The following is a 12,262-nucleotide window of genomic DNA, read 5'->3' as shown; positions in this document are numbered from 1 at the left end:
AAAAAACAAGACCACTCTGACCATATCTAAACAAAGACCAAAAAAAAAAAAAAAATTGTCCAAAAAATTGTCCAGAAAAATGACAAAACCTCGCTCCCCCGCTTTTTTTTTTTTTTCTGGTATGACTATTGCTTCTTTATCACTTATAGCCCCAATTGTTTCTTTCACCTTCTAGATAAAATTATCAGGATATCCAGTGATGAATTTCCCCTCATTCTGATAATATTCAACCAAAGAAAAATCTCAGTTCCTTAATCCCATCCAAAATCACCTAACACAAGCCCAAATCCCCTTAGTTCTTTCTAACACCATCTTTCTGGGATTACCCCTTCTTGAAACAAGCAAATCAATTAAATCTTTTTTCAGCATACTTATTTCGTATCTTATTGGACTGATGTACATTTCATCATTTCTGAGAAATAAAGCTAACATAGGGCTAATGTAGAATAGGGAAGGGGGAGAAGCCATCCACAAATTTGAGTAAACTAGAAAAGTACAGAAATCATTGGGTTGGAATGGAAGGAAAACAGAGGTGAAGAAAGGTTTCTAAAAAGAATAGACTTTGTTCTACTTATTGAGTCTGTGCTTTAGGGAAGTAATAACTTAGCATTTTGTAAAAGAGAGAGGATGAAGCTAGGTAAAATGAGTCCCAGAATTTTAACAACCTACCAAGTGCCTTTGGTTTGTAAGGGACAATATTCTCTGGCTAAGTTTCTTTCCAGCATTCCCCTAATATCTGAAATGTTAATAAGTCATAAGAAGTAGAACAAAGACAATAATAACCATAAAATATAAGCATTTCTTTAACTATGTTGCTAAAATGGCCACTCTGGTCATCAGAAAAGTATGTAGTACTGTGACCTAAGAAACAGCATATTCTAAGATTAAACTTAATGAAAATTTAAAATTTAAAGACCTGTGAGTTGGGAGTACCTAGGTTGCTCAGTCGGTTAAAAGTCTGCCTTCACCTCAGGTCATAATCTCAAAGTCCTGGGATTGAGTCCTGCATTGGTTTCCCTGCTTAGCAAGGAATCTGCTTCTCCCTCTGCTCCTCGTGATATCTATCTCTCTCTCTCTCTCTCTCTCTCTCTCTCTCTCAAATAAGTAAATAAAATCTTTAAAAAAACTAAACACTCATGAGTCAAGAAGTGGGATGAGTGGACAAAATTGAAGTGTACTACCTTATCAATTTTTTGGTAAGAGGAACTAGAATTAGAGTCCAGAAATACTATGGAGCAGTTTTAGAGAGAGCACATATCTGAAAAAATGGAAGATAAAAATGGGTTATTTCATTTATTCCATCTACAGAATATTTAGTGCCTTCTGTGGCATGCATGGTTTTAAGCACTAGAGGTATGGGCAGAAGGGGAGAATTTTACAGTTTCTGTTCTCATGAAGCTAATAAGAAAATGGATATTGATATGACAGTTGCAATAGGGTGAATCATAGATCCCCAAAATGTATGCCTATTCCCTAACCCCTAGAAATTGTGAACATGGCCTAATTTGAAAAAAGAATTTTTAAACGCACTTAAGGATCTCAGATAAGAACATCCAGAATTACCCAGATATCTCCTGAATCCAAAGACAAGTATCCTTAGAAGTATCCTAGAAGAGAAGATATAGACACAGATGAGAAGACCATGTAAAGATGGAAATGGATACTGGGGAGATATGGCCACAAGCCAAGGAATGCCTGGAACCACCAGAAGCTGGAAGATGCAAGGAAGGACCTCCCCTGGATGCTTCGGAGAGAGTATTGCCTGTCAATACCTAGATCTTGGACTTCTGGCCTCTGGAACTGTGTGAGACTATATCTCTGCTGTTTTAACCCATCTGAGATGTTGAAATTTATTATAGCAGCCCTAGAAACTAATATAATTATCTATAAGAATAAGATGTAATTAAAAGTTCCATGAAAGCAGGTAACAACAGTACTTGACCTTGGGTGTCAGAAAATCTTCTCAAGAGGTCAGAGACAAAAATCCTAAAAGAAGACACAAGGTTAAATGGATTCAGACCAAAAACACAATCTCAAGGGTAAATAAGAGAGGATACTTTCCTGTGCATTAAGATTTTATGGGTGTTAATATGTAATTAATATGATTATGTAAATTAAACCCTAGTAGACTACTAACTTGATATGGAGGTTTCATACTTAGAAACCTATTATGTGACACATAAGTGCTCAATACTTTTCCAAACCAACAAAAAGTAGAGTAAATATAGAGTAAGACTCTCCTCTCTTGTGCTTCTGCGTTACTTTAAGTGCCTGGGAGGCAGACCATCTGTTCCCAAGCTGAAGAAACACCAGATGTCTTCCCATACCCACATGAAAGACTTACTCTGAAACTGTTGGGGGACACTGACTGCACCTCCACAAATACCTGTGCCAGGTATGTAATCAGCCATGGGCCTAAAAGACAGGTGGATCATGAAGCCTGGACCAAGCCAATAAGTAAACACAGCACAAGGACCAGAAGAGCCATGAAATTAGTGCCAGACTAAAATATGACAGTTTTTCACTGCAAATAAATTATTTTTGAATTTTGAATCATTTACCATATAACAAATGACTCCTGTTCACCAGATGCTATTTAAAGCATTTTATAGAGGTGCCTGGGTGGTTCAGTCAGTTTGGCTCAGATCATGATCCCACAGTCCTGGGAGTCCTGCAACGCACCCCCTGATGAGAGGGAGCCTGCTTCTGCCTCTACCCACCCCACCCCCCACCACTGCTTGTGAGCTCTCCCTTTCAAATAAATAAATAAAATCTAAAAAAAATAATAAAATAAAGCATTTTATAAGTATTGATTAGTTTAAGCCTAAGAAATCTATAAAATATATGGTATTTATAGCTTCATTTTATAAATGAGAAGACAAGCAGAGAGAGCTGAAGTAACTTACCCAGAGTCACACAGCAGCAGAACTGGAATCCAGACCCATCCTGTCTTGAGTTTCAAAATTTATGCTCTTATTGATTATATTTACTATAGTCTCTGTTATCCCATAACAGTAACAACCAAGAAGTGCAATTATCATCTTCATTTTACAGATGAAGAAAGTGAGGCCCAAAGAGATGAAGGAACTCATCCTACATTACACAGATGCTAATTGTAGAGAGCTTGAATATAATTACAGGAAGTCAAACTCTAGAGTCCAGGGAATTAACCAGCAGATTATCATGACTTCAAATCCAGCTGTTTGCCCTTGTGTTAGGAAACATTCCAGCCTTGCTCATATTCTTGGTTTATTTATTGCTTCCCCTCCTCCTTAAAGTTGTCTATAGGTTTTAATGTTTGTACATTTTACTCAGAAACACTCAAAATAAAACTTTATCTTTACTACTTCTAGCTTTTTTTAGATATACTTTTCAAAAAGAAAAAAATAGCTAATATTTTTTAAGATTTCACTGTATGCCAGACTCTCTGCTGTGTGTTTTACTTCTATTTTTTCCAACTCATCCTACAGAAAAGACTGTAGGTAGGTTTTTTTATTATCTTTATAGATAGATGAGGAATTTGAGGCTCAGAAATGTTAAAAGCTCCCCTGAAGTCACATAGCCAATACTACCAAAGCTCACATTCCATTTCAGGACCTTCAGATTCCAAAGTTCATACTCATACTCTTGATCACACACTAAATTGCCTCCACCTCTCTCTTTCTCTCTCCCCACCCACCACTTTTTTTTTTTTTAAGTAAGCTCCACAGCTAATGTGGAGACCAACATGGGCTTGAACTCACAACCCTGAGATCAAGACCTGAGCTGAAATCAAGATTCAAGATGGTTAACTGATTGAGCCATCCTGGTGCCCCTAAATTGCTTCCACCTCTTAAACAGATCTGACCATATGTGACTAGCAATCCTTTGAGGAAAGGAAAACATGGGAACAACCACCAGGTTTCAGGGCAAGAAGTTTCTGGAAAGGATCCTCCTTTCCTTGGAATATCAGATGGCTCTTTACAGGAAAGACCTGCAGTAGTTAGCACACAACCTGAGGCCATCCTGACAAGACAACTAATCCTTCATTGTCATCATCATAAACCCTCATGAGCTTTGCCATTCAAAGATAGTTTATCACTTTATCTGGATGTGGTCAGGCCCTAAGGAAATGATGGTAACCTGCCCAGAGTAAACTGATCTCAACTTTGAAATACCTGCGTATTAATTTATAGGGTCAATAACCCCTGACAGGAAAGATTAGAGTAGGAGACCTGCAAACCAAACCTCCTCAAACACTAAGTCAAGAACTTGGAAATTGCCTATTTCCTCAGAAGACCCTAAACACACTTACCATACAGGCACTGGAGCTAAGCACTTCCAGTGTCACCATTTTGGAGCTCTGCATCCTTGGAAAATTGACTCTGCTTCTATGAATCTGAGTCTTCTCTCTCGCTCTCTCTTTTTTAGATTTTATTTATTTGTGATAAAGAGAGCCTGAGAGAGAGAGAGAGATCACAAGAAAGGGGAGTGGGAGAGGGAGAAGCAAACTCCCTGCCCATCAGCCAGCCCAATGCAGGACTTGATCCTAGGACTCTGGGACCATGACCTGAGCTGAAGGCAGCTGCTTAACCCACTGAGCCACCCAGGTGCCCTCGTTCTTTAAATGTCTCTACCATTAACTCCTACCTGAAGGCATTATTGAAAAGATCAGAAATACCTATAAAGTAGGGGCACTTTACAAATGTCACATGAGTATTACTCTCCCCTGTATCTTGATATGGGCATGTGCCTGCCACCCAGATTGAAATACCCATGTTATGTATCCAAGTATCCTTGCCCCAAAATTTTACTGGAGAAAAGCTGATAATTCATTTTAACTTTCTTTCCTAATATCACAACAGAATACAATTCCCGATTTTGCAAATTGCTTTTGTTAGTTTCCTATAGACCAACTGCTTTGTCTGATGGCCTGTTTCCTAGGAAGCCCTCTCCAGGTCATGCTGTGGGGCGTGTCATTTCCACGGAACTCCATACAGGGAAGCTACTTTCTTCTGCAGGATGAGGATTCTTATTTTAGCATGCACCCTAGAAAATGACACATAAAGGAATTTGCCAGAGTGGCTATTCATATTATTTTAGGTTCTTATGGCTCTCTACCCTCCAAATACAGCACTATTTCCTCGTCTTCACTGGCATTAAGGGATGGCAGCAAAACTTAATATTAAAAAACTGTCTCTGTAAAGGGTTTAGAGGCAGGTCTCAAAGATGATTAAAGGATCAGAAAACCTAATGTGTAGAGAAAAGTGAAAGACACCAATGTACTTTATCTAATGGAGGCAAGAAACCAGACATCCCCTATTGAAAAATGGAACAAGAGAAAATGAAGCTGTGCTGCAGTGTGAGGGATGGGGAGAAAGATCTGCAGTCTTCTTAAATGTGGCTATGAGTTATGTTAGGATGTTGTCAGCCCTCCTCTTTTGGGGTCTTAAAAGATGTGGTCTGGATACATCTACTGGGGACAGGTTTGTTCAGTCCTACATGTATCCTTGCCCAAGGGCTGACAGATGGATCAAATGACCTCTCAGCAGCCCTTCCAGCCCACACTTCTGTTTATCTATGATTGTTGGACTAGTATGAGAGCTGAGTCAGATTTGCCCTTGCAAATTTGAGGAGGAGTCAGCTGCGTAAAAAAAAGAAAAAAAAAAAAAAGGTAGACTCTTTGTCCCCAAAACAAATGCCTCTCTACCCTGTTTAAGATTAAATTATACCACCAGAGATGTTATTTCCTTGAGCCACAAAGCATTTTTGGTCTTCTAGGGTTCCCTACCAGAATGCAGACACTGACATTTAAGTGAGGATCAAGTAACTAAACATTATCAGATCAGAGATCAAAGCCCAGTGACAGATGAAGGCTGGAAATGCAGGAAGAGGAGAGTCCCAAACACAGAGAAGACAGAGACAGGACTGTAAAGACAAATTTGGTCTAATCGAAACTTGTAACCTGAGGCTACTCCAGAAGGGAGGATAGGGCCCTCTTCCCTCCCCGCTGAGTTCAGTAATTCCTTCAAAGAATGCAGAGCACTAGCTACCGGATGTGAAGCACCAGACAAGATGGAACACTGCAGTAAGACAAACACACTTCTAGCTCCTGCAAAACGCTGAACATGGGGTGAACGTAGAGTAAATATTACATGGGGTCTCCACATATGCAACAGTGTGTTGCTGATGTACACAAGGCACTCTTCTGGGCATTTGGAATGGGGTGGTGACCAAATGGAGCTTACATTCTGATGAGATGAAACTAGGGAATGAAAGCATGAGTTGCTCTAAGAAGTCTGACAGAGAGACGAGCCTAGCTAAAAAATCTTATCTGAGAAAGGGATGCTTCTATCACCATGGAAGCTTGAGTAAGGACTGGTACAATGTATGCATTGGGGAAGGAAAAAATACCTGGAAAGTAGTCCATTTAAAGTTACCAAATGTTACCAAGCTACCACAGTTTGTTGTATAGTAAAATAAAAGGTAATTTATATCTTTCTCTCTCTTATTCAAGTATTTGTGTAATAATTTTTAAGCATATCAAAGTCTACTTAAAACTGCTTTATCTAATTTTTACCTTGTGGCTTTAATGTATATTGGTCTTTAAACTGTTACTTGTCAATTATGATCAAATTCTATTATGGATATGATATAATTTGGAGACCTAAATCAAAATCAAGTAAAAGTTTTACCCTGTTGATAAAAGCATTAAGTTTAAATCCAAAATGTGTTTGTATTTCTGAATGTAAACAAGATGACATGTTTCACCTTGTGACATAGATCTTTCCCCACCTGCACGGAATATGAATTATAGGTTGGTTCCTGCACTACAGGTGGACCTGTGGCAGCCGAGCAGTATCTCCTATGTATCAAAAGGAGCAGTTACTGATGTCCATGTTCCCCAAAATGGTTCCCAAGCCCTGTTAGCGTTCTTACAGGAAGCCAACATCCAGTACAAGTAAGCATTCTTTTTCACTTGCTTAATTCATGAGTACTAAATTGAGCTGAATGAGAGGTGTATTCAGGTTATTTACTGAGTGCCTACAACAGCGTTTCAGGCACTGTTTTTCACACTGCAAAAACAGACACAAATGTAACACAGTTATAGTCACCTTTGTTGTGCTTACTACTGTAATGAAGGAGGGGAGATGAACCACACTGGCCTATCATTTCACCCTTAACACTAGGTGGCCAGCGGTCGCCAAACTGTGGAAAGAACCAAGATGCCCTTCAACGGATGAATGGAGAAGGAAGATGTGATCCATATACACTATGGAGTATTATGCCTCCATCAGAGAGGAGGCAACTTTTGTAGCAACATGGATGGGACTGGAAGAGATTATGCTGAGTGAAATAAGTCAAGCAGAGAGAGTCAATTATCATATGGCTTCACTTATTTGTGGAGCATAACAAATAACATGGAGGACATGGGGAGATGGAGAGGAGAAGAGAGTTGAGGGAAATTGGAAGGGGAGGTGAACCATGAGAGACTATGGACTCTGAAAAACAACCTGAGGGTTTTGAAGGGGTGGGGGTTGGGAGGTTGGGGAAACCGGGTGGTGGGTATTAGGGAGGGCACGTATTGCATGGAGCACGGAGTGTGGGGCAAAAAACAATGAATACCGTTATGCTGAAAAGAAATAAAAAATAAAAATAAATTAAAAATAAAAAAACACTAGGTGGCCAGTGTAAACAGAGATCTTCTCTTGTGACGAAAGAAGAGCAGTCTAACAATGCCCAGAAACTGGGTAGGAATGCAGGGGGAGATAAAGCTTTCTGCAGGAGCAATGACACCTAAACACAGGATGAGCCTCAGGACTTGCAGGCAGAGGGGACAGTACAAGCAAAGGGAAGAAGCAGTATGCTACCTATTCAGGGAACTGAAGTGTTTGAGTCTTATCAGTGTACAAACCGGGAGTAGAAACAAAAGATGCTGGAGATATTGAGGGAAGAACAGGTTGTGGGAAGTCTGATGTGTACAGGGCTAGGATGTATGTGTGTGATGCTGTACACTGGGATGATGGAAGTAAGGGAGCCAGATACAAGTGGGGTGGAAGGGCAGCAGGGGACTACAATAATAGTCCAAGTAAGAGGTTGTGAGGCATTGAGTCAGGACCAGAGTAGTGTGATCAGGAGAGTATTTAAAAAATAGTTAATAGGCAAAAACCCCTGGTCTCTGCACTTGATTGGTTGTGGGAAGGAAGAAATCAAGCACAGCCCCAAATCTTCTAGCTTGGGCAATGGAGTAGATAGATTAAAATAGATCAGGTTATCTTGAAGTATTTGGTTTGGGTTGTTTGCATTTTTTTTTTAAAGGAATAGTTACATAATAAGAATGAAGCAAACAGAAGATAGGCACAGGAGTCAAAGAAGAAACAAGAGACTTTCGAGAGGGAGAAACATTAGTGGTTCCAAGTGCGCAGCAATATCCAGCAAGAAAAGGACTGACCAGTTTCCTCTGGGTTTGGCAATGTAAGTTGTGTTGGTAACTCTCATGGTGGAATGTGGGATTAAATTGTCAGGAGCAGAAGACAGAGAAAGACAGAAGTGAATAGGATATGGGAACATGGAGAAGCAGAGCAGACTACTGCACTTAGAAATTAAAATAAGGAGAGAGGTAGAGAATAAGGAATGACTATAAGGAGATGCTGCATCAATGACCACTTGAAATTTGGAATTTTAGGGGGTAGGGAGCAATTTTGGTATGTCTGCAGGCTGAATGGAGGAACGAGTTAGGAAAGGAGACATTGATGGTACAAGATAGAATGCACCCATGGAAGAATGGGTTTGAGCACTAGGAAGGATACCTTATCCAGTAAGACTGAAGGGGTAAATGTAAATCTAGTTAGGATTATAAAGAGGAGAGTCAACAACTTAAATAATAACTAATGGGTAATTTTTCTATATGGAATAGGAAGCAAAATTATCTACCAAAAGGGAAGAAATGGGGGCTGAAGAAATTTACCAAGAGAAAAACTGGGGTAAGAACTAATAACTGGTTGTTGAAAAGAAGGGAGATGGTAGTGCTCATGCAGAGTTGAGGCTTTGTTGGGTTAGGACCATGGAAAGATCAGCATGGCAAGGAAGTGGAGTTCCTAGTGAGATACTAGCTCAAGTATTCATCCATGGTGTCAAATCTGGAGAGAAAAGGAGAAGAGTGTAGGAGGAATGGTGGAGTCAAATGGAAGAATCGGAAAGGGTATAAGGATCATTATATGGAATGTAGATATAGCATAACTGAGGGCAACAAGGAAATGGAAGGAAGAAAATTTTGACAAAATGTAGGCTGGGATTAAGAGTCCTGGTATAGAACATTTATGGCTGGTGACAAATTCAGGGCATAGTCATGGAAGATTTGGCTGAAGTGGAGTGTAAATCACCAAGACTGATGTGGTTGAGAATGAATGGACTAAATCACCAAAGAATCAATACAGCCGTTTTGAATTTCCTTGGGTGTTGGCAAGATTAGAGATAAAGAGACAGAATGTGCCCCTGGGACAGTAATTTCAGAGATTACATGGGAGTTAGAGGAAAGAAACAAGGAATGGCACAATGCCAAAGGCCAAATTAGCTTTTTCTAGAAAATATGGTTGATAGGAAAGGAGAAATGTGGATTTGGGAGGATGCTCTCCTCCTTCCCTTCTGGTCCCATGATAGGTGGATTGGCAGAAGAGAAAGCCACAAAAGAATCTATCCTTGAGAGAGTCCAATTTCTGTCAGGGAAAGAATACGAGAGGAGAGAGTTCTCTGAAGAGGTAAGAATGTAGGAAGTCTATTTACAGTGAAAGCAGGCTTCCAGCAGGCTTCCAGCAGGCACAACATAGAATGAAGTGGAGGAGTGATGAAGAGTCAATGCAGGATGTGTGGGAGAAGGGCAGTAAATTAATGTAAATTAACGACATGGGAAGGAGTGACATACCTTTCATTTGGGAACCTAGGATTTCAGGGCTGAGAGGCATGAGCTTAAGTGACTAACCTGAATTGCTCCAACTTTTCAGCAAATTGTTGTACTGTTAAAACTGGCAGGAAGGGGGCACCTGGGTGGCTCAGTGGGTTGAGCCGCTGCCTTTGGCTCAGGTCATGATCTCAGGGTCCTGGGATGGAGTCCCGCATCGGGCTCTCTGCTCAGCAGGGAGCTTGCTTCCCTCTCTCTCTCTCTGCCTGCCTCTCTGCCTACTTGTGATCTCTCTCTGTCGAATAAATAAATAAATAAATAAATCTTTAAAAAAAAAAAAAAACTGGCAGGAAGATCACTGATGATGTCTGGTAAGGCCTGGGATGGGCTCGTGGCTCTGTGAGTCAATAGTAAAAGCCTTAGTCTCTGGAAGGCTGAGCCACAGGGTGCAAAGCAGCAGTGACATTCTTACCTTGTCCACACAAATACTTCCCTGCCAGAAAGATAATTACACCCTTACTAAAGTATTGATATGCTTTTTACAGAAAGGTATTTTATCGTGCTTCTAGAACAGGGTAGAGTCACAGCTGTGCATAAAACTATTGTTCATATTGAATACATTTTAGTCATTACTATAACTTCGAAGGTGTGCTTTGACTCTCTGAATGCCTGGAAGGAAGGAGTTTGGTAATTATATCTATAGGTGCTCAGCAACAACTCTCATGCTTCATTAATTATAATTCAGTAGAAGGGAATATACCAGTTATTTTAACAAGTCTCTATTTCTTGCCATTAAATATAGGTCATGTAGAACTGATATAGAATAAAATAAAACACTTTTTGTCACAGAAAATGGAATCTAAAAAAAAAAAAGAATGTTTTAAATCAGTTGTCTCCTCATGGAGGACAATCATTTAGAATTATTCATTTTGTTGGTCTCAAGATAACACATAAAAGTCGATTAAATTCCACAGGGCAGTAGGTAGAGATCATTTTTAATTGACTTTTATCATTGTAGCCTAGGGTATTTTCAAAAGATTATCATTAACTCTGTACAGCTGCACATAATATATATCTGTAGTCAATCTTCAAGGCAGAGATAATGTGACCCCATGAGTCTGGCCCCTGGGTAATCAGTCCCTTTCAATGACATGATAGATGAGATGACTCATTCTGTTATTAAAAATTCAATCATTTTATAAATTAAATACCTGTAAAAATTGGCGTGGAATTTCAAGTTTTGAGCCCCCCTGACCCGCCCTAGAAGCTTTGGGGCAGGGGCTTTATACTGAGTGTTGACATCATTTGAAAAGTTCTCAATAGCTCTGGTCACTATCCTAGGAGTGTATGCAACTAGGGTAGGAATAACATCAGCCATAAAGGACCTAGAAAATACAACACTTATAAATGCCATTTTGGGCTCCTCATCAATCTGTGGTGCTGACTACTTAACAAGAAAAATGGGGCTAGAACTGTCACACAACAATTATTTTAATTTTCAGATTGGTCTTTTAGGGCCTGTATTAAGATACTGTCCAGTTATTGAACAGAGAACTGTATTAGGTTTTTAGGATTGTCATAACAAATACCACAGACTGGCTGGTTTAAAAGGCAAAAATTTATTGTCTCATGATTCTCGAGGCTAGAAGACTGAGATCAAGGTGAGGGCAGAGTTGGTTACTTCTGAGGGCCTTGAGGAAAGGATCTGTCCCAGGCTTCTTTCCATGGTTTGTAGACAGCCATCTTTGCCTCTTCATATCTTCCCTCTATGTGTGTCTTTGTGTCCTGATTTCCCCAGTATATGCAACATAAAATGTACCATTTTAACCATTTTAAATATACAATTCAGTGACATTAAATACATTCACATTATACAACCATCAGCACATGCATCTCTAGAACTTTCTCATCTTCCCAAACTGAATTTCCTCTTTCTATAAAAACATGTCATATTAGATGAGAGTGCATCCTGGTGACCAAAGTTTAATTACATCTACAATAATCCTAGCCCCCAATAAGGTCACATTCTGAGGTGCTGGGGCTTAGGACTTCAACATATGAACTGGGGGAGATGGGGACATAATTCAACCCATACCAGATCCCCAAACACAGTAGCTTCAATCAAATAGAATTTACTTCTCTCTCATGGGATGGTCCAAAGGTCCAGAAGCTGTGACTGCACTACTCCAACCACCACTGTTGTTACCATAACTGCCTCTCATGCTATAAACCTGGTGACTAGACACTGGAGTGCTGAGTCCAGCAACGCTGGCTGCCTCTCAACAGTCACATCTCTGTGGCCTTGACATAGCCACAGCACCAGCAGGAGATGGCCTCTGCCTCATTCTTTTTTTTTTTTTTTTTTTTTTTTTTTTTTTTTTTTTT

The 12,262-nt window shown here is 39.8% G+C and overlaps 1 protein-coding gene across 1 annotated transcript in view; it reads left to right on the top strand.

Moving 5' to 3' along the window:
* Positions 1–1,650: 1,650 nt before the first annotated feature.
* CPA6 (carboxypeptidase A6) overlaps positions 1,651–12,262 on the top strand; it is an 88,969-nt gene continuing 78,357 nt past the window's right edge. The window contains exons 1-2 of the mRNA XM_059395512.1: positions 1,651–1,755; positions 6,816–6,940. Of these exons, the coding sequence (XP_059251495.1) occupies positions 1,651–1,755; positions 6,816–6,940 (230 nt within the window). The remainder of the gene's footprint in view (positions 1,756–6,815; positions 6,941–12,262) is intronic.

The sequence above is a fragment of the Mustela nigripes genome, chromosome 3 (genome assembly GCF_022355385.1).
Source record: "Mustela nigripes isolate SB6536 chromosome 3, MUSNIG.SB6536, whole genome shotgun sequence".
NCBI lineage: Eukaryota > Metazoa > Chordata > Mammalia > Carnivora > Mustelidae > Mustela > Mustela nigripes.
This window is presented reverse-complemented; position numbering and strand designations above follow the sequence as displayed.